The sequence below is a fragment of the Anopheles merus genome, chromosome 2L (assembly GCF_017562075.2).
Source record: "Anopheles merus strain MAF chromosome 2L, AmerM5.1, whole genome shotgun sequence".
In the NCBI taxonomy this organism is placed as follows: Eukaryota; Metazoa; Arthropoda; class Insecta; order Diptera; family Culicidae; genus Anopheles; species Anopheles merus.
Genome location: NC_054083.1, coordinates 37,531,444 through 37,551,626, shown reverse-complemented (window position 1 = coordinate 37,551,626; position 20,183 = coordinate 37,531,444). Strand labels below are relative to the sequence as shown.

The window sequence follows — 20,183 nt, the reverse complement described above, 5'->3', positions numbered from 1 at the left end:
AGGTTGAAAGTGAATGAAAGGTCCATACAAACTAGAAAGAAACAGAACATTTAGTATGCAGCCTTAACTGTTGCTATAGGAAACTGCGAACAGAATCGCCAATTTGAGCATACATCTTTCAATAACCATGGCAACACCATACACAAATAAGAGAGATACAGATTTCAGAGGTTTTCCAAATTAGAGGGACAAAAATTTACTGGAAATCAAGGGACTGTGAAAAATGTTCAAATGAGAGAGGTTTCTTAAATTGGAGAGGTGTCAAATAAGAGAGGGTTCACTGTAGCATTAACCGTTGAGAATTTGATTTGTTTCCAAAATCATGGCAAACCACAATCATTGCCCTGTACAGCCTGTTCCCGAGTTACGCGTTTCTCGACACATCCTTGACAGTTCATGTGTCAAATAAATAAAATTTGCTCCAAGAATTGCAAGAATACATAAACATACGATTTTCTAAAATGTTTAATCAGCCCGGAACCGGAATTTTTCTAATTTTCCAGACGATTCGTCTTAAAAAAATGGTAAAGTGTATTACAGTATCAAATTTAATCGAATCGAAATTTAATTTATCAAGCGTAATATTCGACCTACGAGGATTTTCGAGTTGCGCGAAACCTTCGGGAACGCATAAACCGCGTATCTCCACAGAACAGAATAAAAATTAAAACTAGCGGTCGTTCCGCATAATTCCGATACCTAGTACCATAGTACCATAGTAAAAGTGCATAAGTGTATATGTACAGGGATTATATATTAATTTTCCTTGCTTGTATTACATCAAAATAAAAATTATTACTCTCGAAAAATGAGACTATGTATTATAACATCATAAATCTCTGCTGTAAACTGGCAAAACCGTTTAAAAAAATCAAAGATCGTTTAAAGCACGATATACTATTTCCTAAAAAAACGATTTTATTATTTTTTTTATTTTTCTTTTTTGCTCATCATCTTTTCATTCTTGTCGTTTCAACCTTAATAAAACAAACGCAGTGTAAACAAGCCGTGCCAAGCAATCTTTATTTGTCACCAATCAGCCCAACCGGCAACACACACACGTGAGTGATGATTTAGAAAGCAACAGCACGATCAGGTTGATACACGACAATTAAATTCTTTGTGGTGTGGGAAACTATTTTCTGCCCCGCTTAAGAATAACTCGCATGACATTGATCTTCACACGGGTGCGGCGCGAGCAAAACGACCCATCCTACCGGACCGGTTTAGCGTACGCTGTCACCCCCGATGCGCTCCTGTCATTCCGATGGATCAACAAACGTTATGAATGTTTTGTTTTTAAAATTTTACCCCGAGAAAGAGAGGTACACACAAACCCGGGGATGGCCCAGTGCCCCCATCCTGGGATGCCCTGTCGCACGATTCGCCACTCGAACCCAACCCGCTCGCGCACTCAATCTTAGCGTCTTGTCATAATCGCAAAACGGCAAAGAGCACGCGATGGTGCGTAACAAAGCGACCAAGACGCGTCCACGCCGACGACAACAGGTTAGAATGTTCTTGGCCAACGCGCGGCATATTTAAGCGCACATCACCGTCTTCGGGACGGTACTCGAGCACCGCATGCCAGGCTATATTTAGTGCACAAACGTCAAAAACGGGCGCACCAGCGAGAGAGAGAGAGAGCTAAAGAGAGCTAAGGAGAGCGAGTTTTTTTCCTTTATTCGCCAGCGCCAAATCAGCTTGGCAGGATCACGGGATCGTACGGGCAAGATCATAGGCCGGGTCCAGTATCGAGAACGAGCTCGGCGGTGTCAGTTCATCGTCAACGGTGAGACAAACAGGCCCGAGATAGCGGGAGAAAAAAAGGGGCACAGTGTAAGGACACGAGCGCAACAACAAGTGGAACGAAGTCTGTGCAAAGAAGTGGTGAAAGGTTTGCAGCTCAACACGCTTCCATCGTTCGACCGTTACTGTGTGTTAATGAGCATCCTCCCGTTACCTTTCATCGCCCAAAGGAACATCGTGTTCAATCGCCATGTTTGTCTTCAATTAAGTACCCCGATGCAAAGTTTGTGCGCGTAAATTTGTGTTCCCCTTTCCAACTGTGCCCATCCCGTTCAGACAGCATTTCGGCAGTTCATCCAACTAGTTATCAACCTTCACGGAAAGTCGATATGGCTCGCAACCTAGGCTGACCTCCTTTACATAACTACTTCTTTCCCTCCGTGCCTCTAAAAGGAGTCCAAGTGCAAGGACGTGTGGCAAAAGTTTAGCGAGCCGTTGATTGCCGCTGACAGAGTAAAGTGACTCGCCGACACACTTACTTACACTACGCCCCTTTGCTGATAAGCCTAGAGAGTGAGAATGTTCTAGAGTGTCGTGTTTTCCGCTGCATCGTTTGTTCGTGCCAGCGCACCGACTATCTAATTATGTGTCAATTAATTAATTACCCCACACTTAGCCAGTAAACAAAAACATCGTGTGAAACGTGTGTTGCCTCGGTGCAAATGCCAGTCCCAGCGGGTCTGGCTGGTCAGTGCAGTGCATATACCAGTGTGCATACAGGCTCCCTATCGTGCTAGTGTGCTAGTGTAACTGCAATTTGTGCAAAAGTGTCGTGCCGTATCGTACTACACCCGCATAGGCCGCGTGACTTACGGTCAAGTTGTACACGGGGTCGTCCCAAGAAGAGCCCCAGCAACCATTAGCTCGAAACACGAGAGCATTTTCGGCAAAGCCGCGGCAGTAGCAGCAGTGGGCAATTTTCACAGCATTTAATACCAATTTAACGTGTGTAAGTGTGTGTGTGTGTATCTGTGCTTTTGGATGGAAATTCAACGTGAAAATTATGTGACCATGTGAAATAATTGCTCACGGGCCAGTGCCACGGGATCAACGATAATCACCAAAGCGGATCGTACGTTGACGCAACCACTCTTTCATATGATCTCTGTGGCGACTGTGGGAGCGCGCTGTGTGTGTACGGGACCGAAAGAGACCTAGGAAGCTTCTCGTTTTATTATATTTAACACCTGCCGCACTAAATGAGCACGTGATGCTGATTATACTGCTCTGCATTTTCGGTGAGTTTACGACGACAAAAGCAAAAAAGGGACGCCTTTTTTTTTTGGTTTTTAGTGGAGTATGATGGGGAGTGAGATTAAAATAGACTTCCCCAATTAGGCTAGGCAAACGCGCAGTACCATTGATTACAGCATAAAAACACAATGATTTCACCACAAGATAGCAAAGTGATCGGGTTTTGTTGTTTTCGATGAATTCGTTTCGCTTGATAAGCATCGTGTTCCAGTAAACTTCGCCCTATTTCTCACAGCAAGTAAGCAAGGGCCCATATCGAAGCTAGAATGCTCTAAGCTGGCTTGAAATGTCGTTCACTGTTTCCTTACGGATGGCGTCATCGCCGTCACCACTGCGTGCCACATCACTCAACGCAGCAACAACTCAATAAACGCTATAATTGACTGAACCAAAACGGTGATCAAGCTCAAGTATCGGGCTGCAATGATAGCGGCACTGACCGAGTGCTGCGCTCAATGATAATAGTGTGCGGGCGAAATGATCAATCAAGTACAATCACTAATCAGACAGTGCAGTATATATGATGGATGGAACATTTAAATTTTTCCACTCGTTTGACCGGTTCAATCGTTTTGAATCATTGCTTATCTTGGCGGGGGGGGGGGGCGATTTTTTACACCAGATGTGTACACCGGTCTTCGTCAACAGGGACAATATTGCGTCAATTGTCTAGTGGCTAACGCATTTAAAGCTAATTTTCACCTATCTGTCGGTCAAAACTTCACATAATAAAGCAATGCGTCCACCGCTAAGTGAGGAGATTCGGCTCTTAATAATCATTACCAGTATTTTTTTAAGAAACACTTTGTGCGCGTAAAAACACTTAAACTTAAGTGATACAAACGATTTTAAGCTAAGTTCCTGTTCAAGATGATTGATTGTTGATGTTTTATTCTATAAAAAGGATTTTAGCAATATCTTTCTCAAATACTAAGAATTACAAATTACTGAGAATTACTACAATCTCCGAATAAAGCCATTCTTGAATAGATCTAATTCATTCTTGAATAGATCTAATTCATTCTTAAATACATCTAATATGCAATTCTTCTACGGTACTTCACACCTATCACCTTTAAACGGGTAACTTCTCTTTTTCATATTAGTTAACACTGTGTTACACCCTATCCGACTAAACTTGGAACGAGATTTGAACTCATTATGGACATGTTGGTAGATCGTATGACTGAACAACATCTGGACCCTGATTAATGTGATCCCAAGTTCATCAATCAAAAGAATCGAATACACTTCTCACAGATTTTACAGCAGACGTTATCCGTTAGGCTATCTCAGTAATCATCAAACTACAGCTTAGGAGCGGCTTTATGTTGCCTAGATGGCGAATCATTTCCTTAAGCACATTTCATAGAGCCATCACATCATTTGGTGTGAAAATCTAGAAGTATTTTCAAGGAGTTTAGCTCTTTTGCCTACCACCGGGCTAATTTAATACCTTTAAACAATCCATCTCGCACTGATTTGTTAAGTACCTTCATCTAACTCAAATTAACAACAAAATCTAATTCGAAATTCAAACCCATCCCCTTTAAGTGCAACGTTAAACCGAATCATAATGCACCATTATTTACCGTTTCGCGACCAATTTTGACCTCGCATGCACCAAATATCACACTTTTTAATTAGTCGAATTACATCCCAATTTCACTTTCCCCGCTCACGACACACACCCCCGGACAGTGCAATTGACACGACACCGCACAGGGCACACCAAATTTATACATAAAAACGCACCTACAAAAACTGGAAGCACCCTGACTGCCAGCATGGCTCTGATGCCGAAACCAGCTCATTAAATCAATCAGTCATCTACTATCTCCCAGCCCACACAGCTCACCATCGACCTCAGGAACGGAACGGAAAAGCACATAAATGTAATACAACCGAGCAGCAGCCCTGCCGCACTCGCGCAACCCGCGCACTGTATGTGGTTTTGAAAGCAAATTTATGTACAGGCAACATGAAGCCACATAAATCTGTTCACACCCCTGCGGGGGAAGGGTTTTGGAAGAGTGTCCTCCGGAGTGCGCCAGCAAACGAACAGGCAAGCGCCACCAGTTTTGCGACTGCGATGATGCGTTTAATCCCATCACGTGGTCGAGCACCGGAGCACGCGTCTCCATTACGGGCTGTAATTTTGGCTCTTAATATGGTGCCCCCCCTCCGCCTCTTTTACCTCCCACGTTGCAACCCAATATCAGCAATCCCCCCCCCCCCATTCCCAGGCGCCCAGAAACACTCGAGCGCAATAAAAATGAAATTTCAACACCGAAACCGCAGCACCGCCTGGGATTGGGTGCAGCAGCGTAAGGAGCGAAATTCCCTAAGGGGAAGCTATTTTCGATTGTGATTTTACAAAAACGTGACTTAATCATCAGCTGCCAGCGCTGGTGCTTTTCACACCACGCACAAGAACAACGGCACATGCGGGGAAAGCGTAAGAGGAGGTATTCGTGATCGCATTCCGAAAGGGTGCGATCACACGGACCTCAATTGCCTTTCATGACGTTGTCCCATTTTGATGCTATTTCCTTTCGACTGTCCACTTCACCCGGCGTGCCCCATCGGTTGAGAATTGAACAATACAATCTCACCAAATTAAAGTGGCCATGTTTGTTGCTTTTGTTCTCGTAATCATAACAAGGCAACAGAAAAAAACGGGGAAAATGACTTTTGGCTTATTGCGTCACAGGAGAGATTGAAGTGTAAATAAGGCTGTTTTTTTTTGTAGAGTTTAGAATCAAGATATAAATTGAAAAAAAAAGGAGAAGCCACCTTCACAACATTATTTGGAAGTTTGCAAAAAAGCAAACAGGTTGTTTTTCCTCCTTTAAGGTCTTCCTTTGCCATAGAAAACATGTAGCGGCGTGACGCTACGACGGGAAAAAATGGGGAACCAAACAATCTTAGTTATTTCACAAAACAAGCCGCCACACCGTCACCACCGTCAGTAAAAACACTTTCAATCAACCTGAAGTGTGTCAACGAAAAAAAAAATACACCCAACGATACCTTACGGTAGAAATTGATGCAAAAATAACAAGCGCAAAACGTAAAACAACCATTTAATTCAGTTCCCTCAAAAACACACCGGTCGATGTGGGTGGAAGGATTTTTGGGGGGATTGTTTCGACACCACCGGCCACCGTATGGGGCTGGGCTGCGCATTGTTTCTAGTGCTCCTTGCCGTACGTGTTGCCGTGCTGTGGTCAGCTCGACTTGTTGTTTTGACGAAACCCCACCAAAATAGTCTTCCACCGTGCGTTGCCAACCCGATCCTCCCAGCTATCTTGACGAATTTTCGCGTGATTTCGCACGAATTTTGTGGCAACGTACACGGGCACACCTACCACCACCACCACGCGATGAAAGGAAGCAACGCAGTTCGATCCAATACAATTACGCCATCACGCGGTCAGCGAAAAGTCACCGCCTAGTGAAGATTAATGATGCTCGCGTCCGAATGGGACGTTGTTTGGGACACCCCAAAAACCACCCAAAACCAATGATGGCGATCGTGTAAGTGCGTGTTAGTGAACGTCGCCGGGAGCAAGCGTAAAAAAGGCAGATAAAAAATTCATATATCATTACTACGGGCGCTATTTATGCTTCTATAAAAGTGTATATCAAAACCCGACTAGAAATAAGTGTTCCTTGCCTTGCTAGAGTGACAGTGCTAGTGAATGTTGCGCTCTATCAGCGTTTCGGACGCAAACTAACCGTATGACGCATACACATCGGATCGACCAGGCAGGCGAGAGTAGGTACAATCAGGGCCAGGTGCAGGTTTCTGGGTTTGGTTGATTGACGCGTTGGCGCTACCCAGCTGCATGTGACCCTTGGTGGTGGCAAGCAGTACGATTGGCTTACGCAAAACAAACAAACGCGCTGCAGTTGGCAAATGCAGTTCAACACCCAGCTGAAGGGTATTTTGTACGTACGGGAACAATACTAGGTGTCGGTGGTGATTTGACGCTCAAAATTAACACACCTTGCACTGTGTACTAAGCGTATAGCAGTGCATTGGCACGATTTATGAAGTTGCACCATTGGAAGACAGCGAGTTTTGAACCAAAATCAAAAATTTTCTACATTGTTTAAGTTTATTTAAACTTACAATTCTACTCAAGTGACAGGAAATTGATAATTTTACTCCTGTCAACAATTATTGTCATTTTCCTTTAACACTTTATTTGTTAGGTATGAAAAATATGTAGTTGAAGTACCGAATCTTACAGCCTCATTTCAACCGTTTCCGTGGTGTAGTGGTTATCACATCCGCCTAACACGCGGAAGGCCCCCGGTTCGATCCCGGGCGGAAACAAACATAAGAATTAAATAGAGTGTGTGGTAGTGGATTGTATATCAATTGTCAATTCTCACTCTCTCTCTCTCACACAAGCACAGCTTTATTTTGTATGTACGTCGCTTTACAAAAGATATAATTTAACCAAGCAGAGAGTTTGCTGAATTCTGAGCTCTTTTTTGGTGAGTTAATGATAACCTTATTTTTATTGTGAATTGATTTTAATGCCTAAATTAATTGTGAAATTTTTGAAAATAATTTTAACACTCATTTTTAATACATACTTTGTACATAAAACCAATGAACGTCAAATGAACACTCCACAGCAGCAAAGACCTTTCTGGTGCATTCACTTTCTCCCGTTTTGCTTTTGGCAAGGGCGTATGCGCTTCTTACTGTGCATCGTTCGCTGTACTTTCACCTCAACTAAATGTGATCGTGTGGCTCAATTTCAACCCATTTTTGCTAACAGTTTAACAAAACAGCTGCAGCCGTGATCGTCTAGTGGTTAGGACCCTACGTTGTGGCCGTAGTAACCCAGGTTCGAATCCTGGTCACGGCATCGGCTACTGTTGACTACCAGTCATGAGAGTTTTCTGGATGTAAAATCATATTTTGTTTGTTTATTGCTACCTAACTACATCCAAGAGATAAAGAGGTACAATTTACACGGTTAGTAATATGAATTGGGAGATTACACTGTGAATTACTTTGGAAATTAAATTCTCAAAAATAAATAAAACAGAAGTAGCATGTTATACTTTTCTGCACGATTTTTGCTAAGTGATTAACCTTATAATTATAACCTCAGGATTCAATCAAAATTTTCCCATTCATAATAGGTATTGTGCTACTTTTGACACTACTCAAGGTCTAAAGTTCGCTAAGTAGTTTGCATGGTGATTGATTAATTCAATTTGAATAAACCACAAGAATGGTAAATAGGCTCTGCTGTGAAATTCATCACCCTTTCCATCTACGATGAGGCTGATATAAAGTAAATTGATGGGAATTATAGCCAGCCTCAGCCTGCTGCCGCAGAAATACATTACAGGGTTACATTTTTTTTATCTGCAACACTTCAACCATTCGTGCAAAAGCTCAAGCGTCGCCTTTAGCGGTACGCATTTAACCTCAATTAATCGACCTCAGCATCCAATGTCACGTAGAAGAGACCGAACCGAAGCCCCGAATTTCACCTCACCAGGGTACACCCAGACACCGTGAAAACATGCCATTGTTTCGTTACAAAGCACAACAATGCCTTTAATTAATTTACTTTAACCCCGGTAACCACGCGCGCGTATCTCGCTCAGCAGCAAACGTGGTGCCGTGACGCCGCTGGAACACAAATCCCTACCGCTTGTGAAGGATTCCGTACCCGTAGCGCCGGGCTACGCGTGGAAGAAAATGGATCGCCATAAATTTTCCGAAACGCACGCAGCAGCCAAAAACCGCACGCACCGCGACGGTCGGTGACAGTTTCATGACTATTGCCGCACGCAGACCTGTGCGTCCGAGACGTGGGCAAACAAGCGTTTAAACTTCCCGCAGTGGGTGGTTGCGTGCGTGCGAGCGTGCGTTAGTGCCAGTATGTGTTTAACCCCATCGACCCATATCAATAAAACGCGCAAGCTGGAATTCAGGATGTGTATGAGTGTGCATTTCGTCTGTTGGTTGCGGACGTGAGTTTGTTTTACACCTTGGCAATCCTTGGGAGGATTTTGTTTTGCGGATCGGATTCGCAATACGCGTTGAGCCTTGCGAGGTGCCAGACTTTATTGGTAGGTAGAAACAAAAGAGGTGAGATTTGTCACAGGTTGTATTCGGTAAGCCAATTTGTTGTAGGCTTTAAAGGATCCAAAAGGCTTTAAGAAATGTGCGATGGGAAAGGTTGTAAGGATTTTATAAAAGCGGCAATATTTTCCCAACCCTACAGAACTCATGGAATTTTTTTCATGTAAGATCTTTTCCAATGCTTGTTAACCAATCTAATATAGTAATTTCAATGCTTACTACTTACTTAATTATTCATATTTATAAACATTAATACCTGTAAATGCCAATCGGTCTAAGTTTTCTAATAAGAAAGCACCATTTCAACTAAATTTCCACTTCTACAAATTCCACTAAATTTCCTACGCTAATTTCTACACTTTTCCTACGCTACACATTTACTCCCAGGTATGGTTTGTCGACTGAAACTGTAATTGTATCGATTCCAATCCCGGACCAAATATCAAGTTTAAGCATCGTTCCGAATCCTAAACCGGAACAGTTCCAGGGACTGTTTTAGAAAATAAATGAAATCGTGAGCTATTTCCGGATCGGTATGAGCTCCTGATGGGTTCCAGGGCAGGTATGGGTTCATGAGCAGTTCCAGGACCGGTAAGCGTTCAGTATCAATACCAGTACCGGTATGGGTTCATGATCGGTTCCAGGGCCGGTATGGGTTCATGATCGGTATCAGTTCCGGTATGGGTTCATGATATGTTCCAAGACCGGTTTGGGTTTATGATAGGTTCAAGGTATGTGTTCAGTATTAGTTCCAGCACCGGTATGGGTTTATGGTCGGTTCCAAAAACAGGAATGTTTTCTTGATATGTTGCAGGGCAGGTATAAGTTCATAATCAGTTCATGGACTATTATGGGTTCATGATCGGTTCCTGGACCGGTATAAGTTCAGTATCAAGCCCAAGACCGGCATTCGGTCATGTGCAGTTTTGAACCAGAATAGGTTATGAATTGTCAGGACCAGTATGGCTTTGGTTTTGGTTTTAGGTCTCTTAAGGGATCGTCAAAAGTACGACATTTGCCATTAATTTCGACGTACTCTGTAGTGCAACAAGGTTGTCAGAAATTTAATTGCACAGTCCTGTAACCTGGCAAAATTTACTAAATTTCGCAAAACTTTCAAAAGTGTTCTGATTGTCTGAAACTGCTTTATTGATAATTCCTGTCGTTTTTTTCACAATTTGAGATCAATTTAAACCATTAATCATTATGATCGTAGAAAGCAAGCACGATCGACCCAACACAAATAAGATAAATGTTTCAAATGCACTATTTTTCGAGACCTCGATCTAATAAGACCTACAGTCACTCAAAGGATCAAGTCAACCAAGTATAAAAACCCACAATGAGATAAAATTCCGTCACCTCGTCATATTACACGCACTCAACCACAGTTTAAGCAAACCGAAAAACACAAACGAACGAGCCAGTTTGCAAAGAAAATTCCACCACCGGGCGGTGGTGACAGCGGGTGAAACGCTGCGTAGATATTATATTTCGCACCAGTGCCGCATTACCGTTAAAGCTAACGAGCTGCGAACAATCACTTGGAGCACATGGTGACGAGACACCCAGACCGAGCTCAAACTGGTTAACGATTCGTATTCGTTTGATAATGCTTATTCAGGAAAATAGGAAGAAAAAGCGTGTCACCGCAAATGTACAATCACGCGGAGGATGTGATCCAACAATGCAAGAAATTTCACGCTAATAAATTTGGGTTAAAAATAGAACATTACGATACGATGTCTGCCTTTTTTTGTAGTTGGAGATGGTTACTTTCTCTCCTTGCTGTAGCATATTTCTGTACCAGCTGCACAAGCAGCGATGCGACGACACGGCGGGTATGAAATGAGCGGCGGGGTTCGGGCTTAAAATAGACACCCATTAGACCTGCCGTGCCGCGGCGATCAAACGGCAAACTTGATGGTTTAAGACATCGGTTACAACAACAACGCCAACAACAAAAGGGCCAACAAACACAGACGCCTAAACGGAGAAAGACCACAACAAACAACCCGAACTGCTTAAAGTGCGTAAAATATGCGTCTGTCCATCCGGATCTCTCCAATCTCCTCCGCCAGAGGTGCGCCACACCGCGAAGATGTTTCGGTAATTGGTTCTATCCGATGACCGGGAACCGGGACCGACCGAGCGACATACCAAGATGGATGGGACCCAGCGAGACGCAACTCTTGTGAACTATGCCGTCTTACTTTTTAAGGCACGGCACACACAAACACAGTGTCGGGAGCGCGAGTTAACACACCATTAAAATGCACGGGACCGTCAAATTAAACAACTCCCTCTGCGTGCTTCACGCCTTTGCCCACCTTTCCACCGTCGTGTGCTCAGGTTTTTTACACCTGAGTGCAATTTCGAAGGTTTCTGTTCCCATTCGCACTCTCTGTGCTGAGTGTGCAGTGTGAGTGTTAAAAGTCAAATGTTTAATCTCTAGTTACCGGCACCCCATTATTCTTCGCCGTAGCGGATGCTTGACAGCAACCTTGATCGCGCTAAGTCTGTCTGCTCCGCCGCGAGTTGGATGAGTGGATGCAATCTTAAGAGAAGAGTTGGTAATTGAAACTAGTTAGACGGAGCAGCATCATGCGTTGCTAAGGCTACTCAAGCAACGACCTGCATTACAATTGTGATTTCAAGTAGCGTAGTAATCAAGTAGCATCTCTTCTCTATTGGAGGACATTAGAAACCGGTTGATGAAAAGTAAATCAAAGATATTTCGGTTCAAAGACATTTTGCCATAAAATCAAAATACATTTGGTTAAAATGACTTGTGATAAATATGAGTAAATATTGTAATTTGTGGCCTTAAATGGCATGAATAATGCAGATGCTAAGAATATTATAAATCCATCTTGTTTATTCTTCTTATATTGCACAGAAATTATAATTGGTGAAGACCTGTCTAAGCCATAGATGTAATTTGTTTTCTATGCCCAATTTATATAACTAAAACAGTAGGTTGTGCCAGGTCAATCCAGAGATTTGAGGTTGTATGGCTTAATGACTTTCGGTCCCGTGCTACAGTCGTCATCTCGAACGACTCAATAACATGCCCGTCATGGGTTCAAGCCCAGAATAGACCGTCCCCCCCATAGCAAGGATTGACTATCCGGCTACGTGGTAATGAATTAAGTCTCGTAATCCTATACAGGCCGGCATGTCCGTTACGCCAAATAGAAGAAGAAGAAGGCTTAATGACTTTACCATGCAGACCTATACCCATAGCAGCAAATTAAGGTATTATTGAATTCTTGGAAACTAATTTATTACCAAGCTTACATTACACGGTTCCTCTAGCCAAACTCAACACTGTAAGCTTCATTTCCAATTCTTAAAATCCCAATTCAACATTGTCAAATGTTTGCCGAACACAAAGCATCCAATCATGGATCATTCGACTATCCATTGTTATTGTTGAAATGTATTTTACGGCATTAAATTGTTTGCTTATGATGTTGAGCAGGCTAGAGCAACCCTGTAAGAACAGTATATTTACAGACTAATGCGCTATCTTCCGTTCTAGGAAGTAGAACATTGTAAAATTTATGAAACACCGTTTTTTTTTATTCAGGAGAAACGGTCCAAAAAGGCCGCATTGCTTAAAACTAGATGATAAAACACCGTTTATTATCGTCAAAAATATTAAATAAATGAATCGAATTTGAATTTGAATTTCTGACGATAATAGACGGTGTTTGAATGAAAATTTACCAAGATTGATGTTGGTTTGCTGTTTTATTTGAAAACGAATTTCATTCAAATGTAAAGAGCAGATTAGCAATTGCCTGGGTCTCTCTAAATATTCTCACTATGCTTACAAGAAATAAACAGTAAGGAGTATTTTCTTTTTTACTTTACAGTTTTATTTGAAAGACCTTGAAAAGGATCACACTCTTTACTTACCCATAAAAAAAAACCCATCCCAAACTCTAGCTGCTCAGAAAGTACTAACAATCTCGCATCAATAATCTAATTGCAAACGATTCCAAGCAATATAATTGTCAAAATTCCACCTCTCTCCTCTCCCCTCCGCAGGCACCACCAATGCCTGGTACGAAACGGGCCCCTGGAGCACGTCCACCCGGCGCTACTACGCCACCCCGGAGCACCAGTGGGCCGAACCGCAGTTCGATCTGAGCGTTTCCCGCAACGTGACGGTGCGGGAAGGCGAAACCGCATTCCTTACGTGCCGGGTGGAAAATCTGGCCAAGTACAGCATCTCCTGGGTGCGGCACCACGATCTGCACATACTGGCCATCAACGCGGACACGTTCACGTCGGACGAGCGGTTTCAGGCGCTGTACAACGACCAGACGGCCGAGTGGACGCTGAAGCTGCGACGGACGCGCCGGAAGGACACCGGCATCTACGAGTGCCAGATATCGACCATGCCGGTGAAGAGCCTGCAGCTCTACCTGATTGTGCTCGGTAGGTTGGGTTCGCCCGTCGGTTAGCCAACGCGCAAACATAGATCATGCTGCGTACTGTCTAGCCAGTTAGGCATGAACTGTTGCGTAAAGCATCAATCGGCCGTATAATTTATCGTAATTGCCACCCTTCCCCGTTTTCAGCTATTTGTTTTTATTCAATTACCTTTGTAAATTGGGGCCACACTTTCTGCGGTACACAGGGGAAATGGAGTGGAGGAGAAGGATACTGCAGAGAGGGAATCGATTCGTGACGCTTTCCGGATGCACACTGGCGCTAAAAAGGGCCAACGGGTTTATGTGTGTGTGTGTGTGTGTGTGGGATTCATAAATAAACACTTGACACTCGACACTAAATTACGGCAATTGGACACACGCTAGACACTAGACATGATCGTTGCAAATCGTTAGACACTGGCAGGGCCACACACAGACACAACTAGACGAAACATTCCCGGGCGCCAAACTTCCGCTGGCACACAAGCCACAGAAACGTGCGTGCAGATTCGCTACAATTTTCAGTAAAAAAAAAAACAGACTCAAATTAGATTGAATTGTGTTGTGTGCGTACTCCCGTCCGTCAGCGAGTTGGAAAACTCCTTCGAAACTGCACGAAACTCCACGGTACACTTGCAACTGATGCGAACATCATCCATCACACTCGACCCGGCCTGCCCTGATCATTCTCCACTCTGCCAGCCATAAACTGTACACCAATTGCAAACAATCGGGCGCGTTATTTGGTTTAACGTTTTCACCTAACAAACGGACACATTTGCACATTACGCCGTCCACAGCCGGGCCTTGCAGGTTTGCGAGATCATCGATAAACAGGCCTCCGGGGCTTCGAACTGGCCCGAGCAAATGGACGCAAGCCGTAGAAGTTTGTAAACAAACGGCTACGCAATGGCATGCGTTTGACCGCTACCTCGGGGAAAAGTTGCATCTTAATGCATTTCAGGAAGGCAAATGTTAGCGAAACTGAAGTAAATGTGAAATGGAACGTATTTTCAAAATGAATAAATGCACGGAAGAAAGGCAAACTACTGTTGTTCACTATATTCACTGCATCAACAGGCGCGGTTAGACTTTACAAAGACGCTTGACGCGCGATCAGTGGTCGGCAAGTGGTAACAAAACGTTTTTTTTTACAATTTTAACTAAAAATTGAATTATTGTCGCACAAATTTTCATAAAAAATATCAGATTTTCAGACAGTTATTCAATGCGATGTGATTTTTTTTGTACATAATTTTGCATGCATTTGCGCACTTGCCGACCACTGAGAGCAAGCCTATTTGTCAACATCAAATAGTAATCATTCAAGTGCTGTTGACATTCGATTTCGCGATCGGTCTTGAGAAGTACGCAACAGATACAGGTCTGTTGCGCCAGCAGTGTGTAATTTAGACAAGAGGAATACATTTCTAGTGTTGAACGTGGCTCCGGCGGTAAGCAAGATAAGAAAGGAAACAAAGGATAGGTTGATAAATACTAAGATGCTGCAGCGAATACTTCTACGAACTGGTGTCAGTTTTATTCTTGACCTGTCTAACCTGTAGTAAGAGTTGGATTTGTGTGTTTTTGAAAACTTCCATTTGAGTGCAAATCTTCACCTTAAGGTATAAAAAAACAATAATTAGTTTACTATTTTCCACTTGAAAATTGTTTGATGTACATGTGCCGGTATTAACACTACATAAGCTGTTCAATAGAATGACCAACCATGTGATATTGTCGTTTGAAAAAGGCTCATCTCGTATTGGAAGCAAACCAATGCATCCAATCAGGCACATGCATCGTATAATACCGTGTTTTAGCGTGCATAACGACCCCCTTTTAGGTCCAAAATTCATCTATTAGGTCAAATTCATGCAAAGAAACTACTTAAGCATGAGGACAAACTTTAAAGATGCTCATAAAATACCAAAAGAATACGAAGGTAGTATGACCTTCCATTTACAGGTAATAGGAGAAAGCAAAAATTGAAACAAATTGTAAATAAGGTGAAGGTAAATAAGCAATATTTGGTTTGTTTTAATTGAATTTTGTAACATTACATTAAAGACTAAACTTTGTTCCAAACATGTTCAATACATACGGTGGATTACACACTAAAATACGGTATGTAGCTTTGCTTATAGTATTTTTTTTTAATTTTAAGATCAATATTGACATGAAATTCAAAGTGGATCTGTTTGTCAGAATAATTAATGAAAATTCCTTCTATAAACTAATAGACATAAGATTGTCTCTATTTATCGATCCAAAGCACTCATTCTGCGTGTACTGGAATCGGTAGATCCTGTAAACAAAATAACGAGACTACAATTATAAAATGCCTTCCGACTTCCGGAATATATTGTATGATCGAAAGATAAACCGGAATCCTATAAGCGTATCCAAATTCCAACCAATTCACCTTAAACCTTAAATCAATTTTAATTAAGTACAAATACCTCAGCAAAGGTAACAGAATTCCCCGCCCCCCTCAAAAGTGATGATGCAAATGTAACAAAATGCGTTCCGAAATTCCAATTCCATGATTATTTTAAGAACCATTCGTTTCGAAACGGTTCTAAATTGTAGCAAGTCGTACAAACTTTCTACGATTACGCGTGCCTAATTGACGTCAATGCGGATCCGGAATAGGACATTTCAGCACAATAAGCGTGACGTGCCGACGACGCCGGGGTGGAATTAGCCGCCCTTTTCTCTGTTAAATTTATCAATCACAAAGTTAGAATCTCCCACGAGGCAGCATGGCAACAAGGTGTTTAACATGGAATGATCCTATTCGGCGTGCAGTTGTTTACGTGTGCTAAATGGGACTGGAAGGGACAAGCAGATACTACTATGAAGTGCCCCGTCAACACTGTTGGACAAACAAAACCACTCAACCTCAAATACCTAACAGTGCCGTGTCATTTATAATGCAATCCCGCCCCCCCTGTTCGGTCTCGAGACACTTTATTTTGACACACGCAGCTTTATAAATGTGCTGGTCGGGCTTATTAAACGGTTAATTTACATCGCCGTTGACACATGCGGATAAAACCGCACGCTCTCCTCCGGTACGTTAGGTTAGGGGCAAACAAATAAACAAAAAACAGGAAAACCGTTGATATGTTTTAGCGGAAACCACCTACACAAATGAGGATGATGGTAGTGAGAAAGATTCTAACATTTTTGTCTGCTCACACACTGTTGGTTGTGCATCGGAAGCATTAAATCTCCTTCTAAAAATCGTCACTCCAATAAATTATGCCTCATTTAATGTTTCACCAGACCAATCGAGTCTGTCAGCGTTTAGCTGCCATCCGCCTGCTCCCTGGGGAGATGGGACAGGATTGTGACCATCTTACCCTCGCTTTTCATTCCAAAACCGACGCGGAAAGTGTGCCACGTTTCGCTTCGTACTTAATTTATTTTTAATTTCTTTAATTTGGACAACTAACGACCTGGCGGGATGACAAATGGGTTTCGCAAACATTGAGTTTGGCCCCCGTGACTGGAGCAAACCGTGAACCGATCGATCATTTTAGAACATGACTGGGATAGAAATAAAAGAAAAAAAAAACATAATCATTATCATAAATCTGACTCTTTTTTCTTCTTTCATTTATTTCGGTCCTTCCTTTAACAGACGAGTCGCAACTTGTTCGACGGCAGGACGACATACTTTACGACATTCCGCCATCCTCCGGTGAACAGTTGGAGGGCAAAGCGGCGGGTGATGCCTACAATCGGATGTACGCAGATCGAGTGAACGGTATGAGGCTTTTGCCGTAATGAAGAAAAGCTACATTAATCAATTGTTAATGAATAATAACTACACTGTTGCAGACTATCACTTTCTAACGACAACCACCCAAATCCTCGAGGGAACGATCGTGTACGGCTACAAAGGACAGAACGTCAATCTCACCTGCATCGTTAACCACAACTACGACCGGCGGCCGAGCCACATCGTGTGGTACCATCAAAAGGATGTGCGTATACCACTGTCCCGCCTTCTGTCTTCCTCCGGGCGCACCCAGCTGTCCAGCTGAAAACCCCTTGCTAAAGCTGCCCCCTGCCTTTCCCTTTTGATTTTGCAGATCGTTGCCTACGAGTCGCTGCGAAAGCGTGGCCGATCCTCCCTGAACAGCATCACCTCGTACCATCTGATACGGAGCGCCGAGTTCGATGACGCCGGCAACTACACCTGCGCCCCGGAGCTGTACCCGAGCGCCAGCACGATTGTCCACATACTAGACGGTAGGTGGGACGGGGGCCGCGACGTTCGCTGGCGCCATTGCGTTGGGGCTATTTTTAATGCGCTGGCCGTTGCTCGCTCTTTACCCGCTCTTCTCGTTGCGTTTGCAGGTGAGGAAGCGCAAGAGCTGAGCAGCTCCAACCGTGGACCGTGGCTTAGCGCGCTGACGAAGCTGCTGTACGGTACGCTGGTGCCGCTCAGTGTGCTGTACAATCATCGCGACCGGATGAGTTAGTACGATGCGAATGGTGATTGGAAGACCATCGGGGGATAATGCTGGGTGGGAGAAGGAGAACAATTTTGTACATAATGTAAATAAATAACAACAAACGAACAAACTCACAACGACACAATGCAGGTGCGGTGGTTATTATTGATTAATTTTGGGTGTATGTAAATGTCTGCCTCAAGTATATGTTTTTAAGTTATATGGTTGAGAAAATGGTAGTAATAATACCGTCTCTTATGATAAACTATTCAAAAACAGAACGTATTCGACACAAAGGATTTTTTCTGATTAAAAGAAGATATAAACGTTCGGCTATTAGCTAAAGAGAGGTGAAAATGACCCCCAGAAACGATATTTGTGTAGCAATGCGGCCCGCGAAGTGAAAAGTTTGGAGACCCTTGCTATAGTGCACTGTTTAATAAAAAAAGAGATTATTTTCCCATATCATGTTTCTTCGCTAAAAGGCACATTTGTACCATTCTTGGACGAAAATGGCTGCACAATCTTTTTGTCTCATGAAGTGGAAATGATATAAATTATTAATTAAAACCATGCCTAAAATGCCATTAATAGGGATTGTTTCCTCCAATCACATTCTATGGTTATTATTACTACCACGTTGGGAAATGAAATCGTAGCATTAGTTTTTGTACTGAAAATATGATATTTTTGCATGAATTAGTAGCCTAGTTTCAAAAGATAGTTCTTTTTTTGAGAAAGGCTTTTGTAATGAAGGATCTGGTGATCCTCGTGAGGATAGCAGATCTTCAACCACTAGGCGTCTCCTTCACTAGCGAGCCACGTGGCAGTAAAAGTTCAAAAGAAAATCTGTCACAAACAGTTCACATTTATTCACTTCACACACTCGATATTCACTTGAAAAACAGGATGAAATATTTGTATGAAATTTATTTGAATTAATATTTCAAAATCTTTACCAAAGGATAGTGCAATTAATGTTTCAAAGAAGAATTTTAGTTCATTAAATTGCATTTAAATTGTTAATTTAAAGTGACAAATTGAATGAAAACGATCAACTTTTCTGTATAACTAGAAACAAATTTAAAAGAAAGTTTAAATCGACCTGTATTTTGTATCATAACGGTTGGTTTTAAAAATTTAAATTTCAAAGTTTGCTTATCCACGGATAATCCGATAATGCTCGCCTCCTGCCCCGAATAATCGAAGGGGGTATTTGACAAACACGCGCCAAATGTCAAATTGTCTTTCAAAATGATTTAGCTAAGTTTGCACGTCCCACTACTATTCTCTGCACAAAATTGGGGGAAAAAATGTTATTTCCTTAAAAACTGAAATTGAAAACATTTTAAAAACTATTCATTCCTCACAAAATGTTTTTTTTTTCGTAATTCAAACAATGTTTCTTATCGCTAAGCTCATAAAAACCAATATGACATTACAATTCCTTCACACACGTGTAAGCATATCTGCACTCAACCTGATCCCTTGCTCCGCCCGGTGCATGTTGTTTTATTTCACCCGGAAAAAATGTCGGATGAAGTAGCGAAAGCGCAGGCAGCTGACGCCTCAGCAAACGATACCATTTTTGGGAAGATTCTACGCAAAGAAATTCCCTGCACGTTCATCTACGAGGATGATAAGGTAAGTGATGTTTTTGTTTAGCTCGAGATTACCAGATTAAAGAACCTGTTCTGACCTTCCATTTCCCCCCCGGCTCTTTGCTGCAGTGTGTTGCATTTAACGACGTCGCTCCGCAAGCACCGGTACACTTCCTCGTGATCCCGCGCAAGACCATTCCGCAGCTATCGAAAGCGACGGAAGAGGACGAAGCGCTGCTCGGACATTTGATGCTGGTCGGCAAGAAGGTGGCCGCCGAGCAAGGCATGGAGGAAGGGTTCCGTGTCGTCATCAACGACGGCAAGAACGGTGCCCAGTCGGTTTACCATCTGCATCTGCACTTCCTCGGCGGACGGCAGATGAAGTGGCCGCCGGGCTAATGCGATGTGTTGCTGTACGTACGCTGAGATAAGAGTGTTTGTTTCTTAGCAAATATCGAATAAAATAGCAACGGAACGGAAT

General features: G+C 42.8%; 2 protein-coding genes and 2 non-coding genes across 5 annotated transcripts; all 4 read left to right on the top strand.

Annotated features, from left to right (window-relative positions):
• Positions 1 to 1,615: 1,615 nt before the first annotated feature.
• On the top strand, positions 1,616 to 18,261 carry LOC121593288 (zwei Ig domain protein zig-8-like). Of its 2 annotated transcripts, XM_041915530.1 has the most exons (7): positions 1,616 to 1,792; positions 2,426 to 3,047; positions 13,244 to 13,636; positions 17,282 to 17,407; positions 17,482 to 17,627; positions 17,736 to 17,895; positions 18,004 to 18,261. In XM_041915530.1, exons 2-7 carry the CDS (start codon positions 3,020 to 3,022, stop codon positions 18,126 to 18,128), a joined length of 978 nt encoding a protein of 325 aa, XP_041771464.1. In that variant the 5' UTR covers positions 1,616 to 1,792; positions 2,426 to 3,019; the 3' UTR covers positions 18,129 to 18,261. The 2 variants fall into 2 exon arrangements, with proteins under 2 accessions (XP_041771464.1, XP_041771463.1); XM_041915529.1 differs by having other exon boundaries at positions 1,616 to 3,047.
• Trnav-aac lies at positions 7,336 to 7,408 on the top strand. The gene has a single exon. It is a non-coding gene; the product is annotated as a tRNA-Val (tRNA).
• Positions 7,881 to 7,952, top strand: Trnah-gug. Its single transcript has one exon. It is a non-coding gene; the product is annotated as a tRNA-His (tRNA).
• Positions 18,262 to 19,558: 1,297 nt separating the features above from the next.
• LOC121593377 (histidine triad nucleotide-binding protein 1) lies at positions 19,559 to 20,182 on the top strand. Its single transcript, XM_041915662.1, has 2 exons — positions 19,559 to 19,745; positions 19,832 to 20,182. Exons 1-2 carry the CDS (start codon positions 19,632 to 19,634, stop codon positions 20,099 to 20,101), a joined length of 384 nt encoding a protein of 127 aa, XP_041771596.1. The 5' UTR covers positions 19,559 to 19,631; the 3' UTR covers positions 20,102 to 20,182.
• The last annotated feature ends 1 nt before the right edge of the window (position 20,183 follows it).